The sequence below is a fragment of the Oncorhynchus masou genome, chromosome 32 (genome assembly GCF_036934945.1).
Source record: "Oncorhynchus masou masou isolate Uvic2021 chromosome 32, UVic_Omas_1.1, whole genome shotgun sequence".
Taxonomy (NCBI): domain Eukaryota; kingdom Metazoa; phylum Chordata; class Actinopteri; order Salmoniformes; family Salmonidae; genus Oncorhynchus; species Oncorhynchus masou.
In genome coordinates this window covers 76,628,742-76,634,230 of record NC_088243.1, presented here as the reverse complement: position 1 = coordinate 76,634,230, position 5,489 = coordinate 76,628,742, and the positions used below count along the sequence as shown (strand labels likewise).

The 5,489-nt window shown below is 48.5% G+C and overlaps 1 protein-coding gene across 1 annotated transcript; it reads right to left on the bottom strand.

Annotated features, from left to right (window-relative positions):
- Nucleotides 1-2,355: 2,355 nt before the first annotated feature.
- On the bottom strand, nt 2,356-3,947 carry LOC135527269 (uncharacterized). The gene is made up of 2 exons (XM_064955865.1): nt 3,355-3,947; nt 2,356-3,166 (listed from the first exon to the last, which is right to left on the bottom strand). Exons 1-2 carry the CDS (start codon nt 3,945-3,947, stop codon nt 2,356-2,358), a joined length of 1,404 nt encoding a protein of 467 aa, XP_064811937.1.
- Between the last annotated feature and the right edge of the window lie 1,542 nt (nt 3,948-5,489).

Here is a 5,489-nt window from a genome sequence, read left to right as displayed (position 1 = left end):
CTGGGAATCTCTTCCTCTAACACACATACTAGGAATATCTTCCTCTAACACACAGACTGGGAATCTCTTCCTCTAACACACAGACTGGGAATCTCTTCCTCTAACACAGAGACTGGGAATCTCTCCCTCTAACACACAGACTGGGAATCTCTTCCTCTAACACACAGATTGGGAATCTCTTCCTCTAACACACAGACTGGGAATCTCTCCCTCTAACTCACAGACTGGGAATCTCTCCCTCTAACACACAAACTGGGAATCTCTTCCTCTAACACACAGACTGGGAATCTCTTCCTCTAACACACATACTGGGAATCTCTTCCTCTAACACACAGACTGGGAATCTCTTCCTCTAACACATAGACTGGGAATCTCTTCCTCTAACACACATACTAGGAATATCTTCCTCTAACACACAGACTGGGAATCTCTTCCTCTAACACACAGACTGGGAATCTCTTCCTCTAACACACAGACTGTGAATCTCTTCCTCTAACACACAGACTGGGAATCTCTTCCTCTAACACACAGACTGTGAATCTCTTCCTCTAACACACAGACTGGGAATCTCTTCCTCTAACACACAGACTGGGAATCTCTCCCTCTAACACAGAGACTGGGAATCTCTCCCACTAACTCACAGACTGGGAATCCCACCCTCTAGCACACAGACTGGAAATCTCTTCCTCTAACACACAGACTGGGAATCTCTCCCTCTAACACACAGACTGGGAATCTCTCCCTCTAACACACATACTGGGAATCTCTTCCTCTAACACACAGACTGGGAATCTCTCCCTCTAACACAGAGACTGGGAATCTCTCCCACTAACTCACAGACTGGGAATCCCTCCCTCTAGCACACAGACTGGAAATCTCTTCCTCTAACACACAGACTGGGAATCTCTCCCTCTAACACACATACTGGGACTTGCTCTGCACCCACTGGGCAGAGGAAGGCCAAAGACGATGATGTCACCACCAAAACAATGCCTCATTCAGCTAGGGGCGGGCGAGCAGGAAGCAGGCTCTTGCTTAAACGACAACATCTGCAGAAACAGAGAGAGAGTGCGAGACAGAGAGAGAGACAGAGAGAGAGAAAGAGAGAGAGAGAGAGAGAGAGGGAGAAAGATAGAGAGAGAAAGAGACAGAGACAGAGAGAGAGAGAGATGCTCTCTTTGAGAACTATGGCTCATAAATACACTAAGCATGCATGATTTTTTCTCTCCCACCATTCTGGAATCCATAATGGAATTCAGAATGATCTCTAATGCAATCAGTTCTAGAATTCACCACAACAGCAGCCTTTAGAATTCTGTCTGTCAGACTTTCTAGAAAGAGGCACTTAGCTCCATGATATCCTGCACTGATTCAGAAGTGGAACACCAAGTGATCAGCAGAACAGTTAGACAGTATCCCAGCAGACTGCAGTGATCTCTGACAATCTGACACTGTTTGAAACATTAGACCCAGAGACTGTGGTCCTGTGGGGATAGTAGAATGGCTCCTGACCTATGTCCAGGTCTCATGTTCCCATGTGTTTCACATTACCACGCTACACTAGTGGCTGAGTGGAGCTGGTGGACATGAGAGAACATAGCTATGTGATAATGGACCTAGTTGACAAATTGAAAGGTTTTTGACATGAACTCAGACTCAAGTATTGCATTGTATATGAACTAGATCTAGCATGCTCTCTCTGGGAGTTGATTACGTGCAGTATAAGTGTAGTGTAAGTATTTAGTGTAAATTGAGTGTGCTGTGCATAATCTCAACTCTAATGTCTAAATAAACCTCCATATCCTGCAGCATTGGACCTGTAAGCCCAGCCAGACACAACCAGTGGGAGGAGGCCGATATGAACAGAACTATCCCCTGAGACACCCAGCCAGACCCCTCTGCTAATGAACCTTAGCCTGCCTGGTCATGTCACTCATGCCCCCTGCTGGATGAGACTGGGACAAGTAGAGGCTTAATTACAGGACATTACACTGTTGTGAGCTTGACTAGACATGCTTTAGTAGTGGATAGGCCAGAGACTTTTCTAGCATGATGTCTGAGTTCTGCACTTTGATACACCTAAATCAAGCCTGCTTTCATGGTAGACAACCAGACACAACCTGTGACAACCTACCACTGACCCACTCAACCTAACCCTAACCCTAGTCATAACCCTAACTTTAACCCTAGCCTTAACCCTAACTTTAACCCTAGTCATAACCCTAGCCTTAACCCTAGCTTCAAGTCCACACCCTGGTCCACACCCTAACCCTAGCCATTACCCTTACCATTACCCTTACCTTAACTCACTCAACCTACCATGTTTTCCCACTGCTTTGCCCCTACCTTGCTCTCTTACCTCATTGAGTTGGGTATGGCTCCAGAGCCCTCCACTCCCCCTTGGGTGTCTGTATGAAACCCATTAGGGATGTCCCACCGGCCAGGCTGGCTCAGTACAAACTCTGATCTCGTCCCGGTGATGGTGGTCCTTAGTGGGCTTCCTCCAGGTCCAGGCCCAGGCCCTGCAGCACTCTCCCCAGCCTCAGGCTCTCCTTGCTGGGCCTCGGTTCCAGCCTCACTCCCCTCCTGCTCCATGACGGTGGCTAGTTCCAGCTCCAGTGGCTCAGGGCTCTGAAGGAAGGACCGCTGCTGAATAAGGGGGGTGAGTGGCGCCTCGAAGCTGACGCAGCTGTCTGTCTCGTCTGTGAGTGACAGGACATCCAGAGAGTCCAGACTACTGTAGCACGTCCCCCCGCGGAGAAGCGCAGACTCAACGATACGCTCAAACGTCGAGCTGAAGCCGTCCTTGTTGTCCACCGTGTTCTTCTCCCTCTCGCCCTCTTCCTCATCTTCCTCTTCCTCCCTCTCTATGACCACAACATGCTCCACGATGCGTTCAAACACAGAGCTGAAACTGTCCTGGTTACCTCTCCCATCCCCATCCCCCTCCTCCTCCTCCTCCTCCTCCTCCTCCTCCTCCTCCTCCTCTTCCTCCACCTCTGTGTCCGCCAGCTCTACGGAACACTCGAAGGTGGAGCTGAACATGTCCAGGTGTTCCTGGATGACCTCTACTAAGCCGCATCCTTCTACCTCATCTTCATCCTCTTCATCATCCTCCTCTTCATGCCCTTCGATTCCGTTCTCAGGTCCTATCCCGTTCTCCAGCCTGTATGGAGAACATGGAGTATCATCAGAATACAACTTTTATAAAACAGCTACATATTAAACTACACACTCACCCTCCGCATTAACACACTCATCTCAGTCTGTTGACAGATGTTCTATAAATGATCTGACCTATACATTCACTCATGACCACACTGGTCAAGGTCTGCTCATGTCTGTTGTACTGACCTGATTATGTCCAGAGACTGCGGTGGGTCTGGTAAGTCCTGGTCCTCTTCCTGGTTCTCAGGTGGTGGTGGTGTTAACTCCTCCTCCTCCTCCTCTCCTTCCTCCTCCTCCTCACAGCTGGGCTTGCAGGCTGGTTCTGCCTCATATGTGGCCTCTGTGTTCATGTTATCCCCCTCCTTCTCCACCTCCTCCACTCTCTCTAGTTCTCCATCCGTCTGACCATCCTCTGAATCTATCCTCTCATCCCCCAGCCCATCTTCTTCATCACTTGTCTCTGCCATACTCTCTCTCTCTTCATGCACCTCTCCTTCTCCCTGCATCACTTGTTCCACTCCCTCACCTACCTCATCACCCTCTCTCTTTCCACTTTCCCCACCTTCTCTTTCTCCGTGTACTTCCCCTTCTACCGTAACACTTCCCTCCCCTTCCTCCTCATTGGTCGCCTCTATCCCCTCCACCTTCACCTCCAGACCTAGCCCCTCCAGCCCTTGGTCTGTGGCTGACTCCTCTGAAGGGTGAGCTGGGGTCACCCCCTGGATGTCTGGGGGTGTAGTGGGTTCAGTCTGGCGTGGTCCCTGCCCCTCCTGGGTCATGGTGCCTGGTTGTGGGGGGGGGTCGTCTGGGGCCAGGGGGAGGCAGTGAGCTCTGGATCCAGGACCAGGGAGGACAGACCGTCTTGGGGAGAGAGACAGAGGGGGAGAAAGGAAGCACAGGTGAAAAAGAGAAGAGAATTTAAGAAAAAGAGAGACAGAAGGGAGGGGGGGGGGTGGGAGGGAGGTGGAGGGAGGGGGGGGGTTGCTGTCTGATACAGTTCATTTCATTACTCTTAGCCTTAATTGTAATATAGAGGTCACCTTGGACAGAATCCCACCTGTACTTGTGTGGGTGGGTGTGTGTGTGTAGGTGGGTGGGTGGGTGTGTACATGCTTGCCTGAGTGTCTATGCGTGTGTCTGGAACACTATGTCCTCTAAACCAGATGAGTCCAGAAGAAACAGAAAAAGAGGCCAGAAGAAGGAGTGCGAAAGAGAGAGAGTGAAGGAAGATAATTTTAAAGCCCCTGCAGATCCATGCCAAAAGGATCCCTCTTACAGAGTCATATTTTATCCAGAGCAGCAGGCCTTTAATCCACACAGCTGCTCCTCTATCTCACATCACATACCACATTACATCTCACATCTCACATCACATTACATCTCACATCAAATCTCACATCACATTACATCTCACATCACATCACATCACATTACATCTCACATCACATTACATCACACATCTCACATCACAGCTCACATCACATTACAACTCACATCACATCTCACGTATCACATCTCATCTCACATGACATCTCACATATCACATCTCACATCACTCATTCACTGCTTTATTTCTCCTCTTTTCACAGCTGAATGGCCATCACAAACCACCCAGGTGAAGTGCCCTGCTCTGGGGTCCAGATGCTGAAAGTCCACTGGGGCTTTAAACCTGCAACCTTCTGGACATCAGGCACTGGTTCCTATTGGAATATCAGCTGGAGATTGGGCAGCGAGTCTCACTCTTCATTGGTCTGGGTTGTGCTTCATTGGGCTGGTAGTATCACCAGCATACGATAATGTAGGAAATGTATTATTGGACTGTAATAATGTGATTTTGGACTTTTATTTTGGCAGTCAGTGTACCTGTTATTGTTTGGTGTTAACGCAATTGGTTACTGCACAGAGAACAAGGCTTTTGGAACAAAGAACTCTTCCTGAAATGAGAGTAGATTTTGGAGGAGCCGCCATTCCATCTTCCCATTTATTGTTTTTAATAAAGACGAAGTCTCTGTGCGCAGACGTCACATTGTCTGCTGATTCATCAGCATTAAAACTTCAGGCTAGGGTCTATTTTTCTCCATTTCCGCCTGACCTACGTGCCCAAAGTAAACTGCCTGTTGCTCAGGCCCTGAAGCCAGGATATGCATATAATTGGTACCATTGTAAAGAAAACACTCTGAAGTTCGTAGAAATGTTCAAATAATGTAGGAGAGCATAACACAATAGATATGCTAGGAGGAAATCCAAAGAAAAACCAATTGGATTTTTTTTTTGGAGAGCCCTTGCTCTTCCAATGGAATGTATAGGGAAACAATTAAATA

Excerpts from the sequence above, each read along its gene's own strand:
- LOC135527269 (XM_064955865.1), bottom strand. The coding sequence starts at position 3,947 with ATGACCCAGGAGGGGCAGGGACCACGCCAGACTGAACCCACTACACCC. Across the intron at positions 3,167-3,354 it reads CAGTCTCTGGACATAATCAG|GCTGGAGAACGGGATAGGAC; the intron begins GTCAGTACAACA and ends TTCTCCATACAG.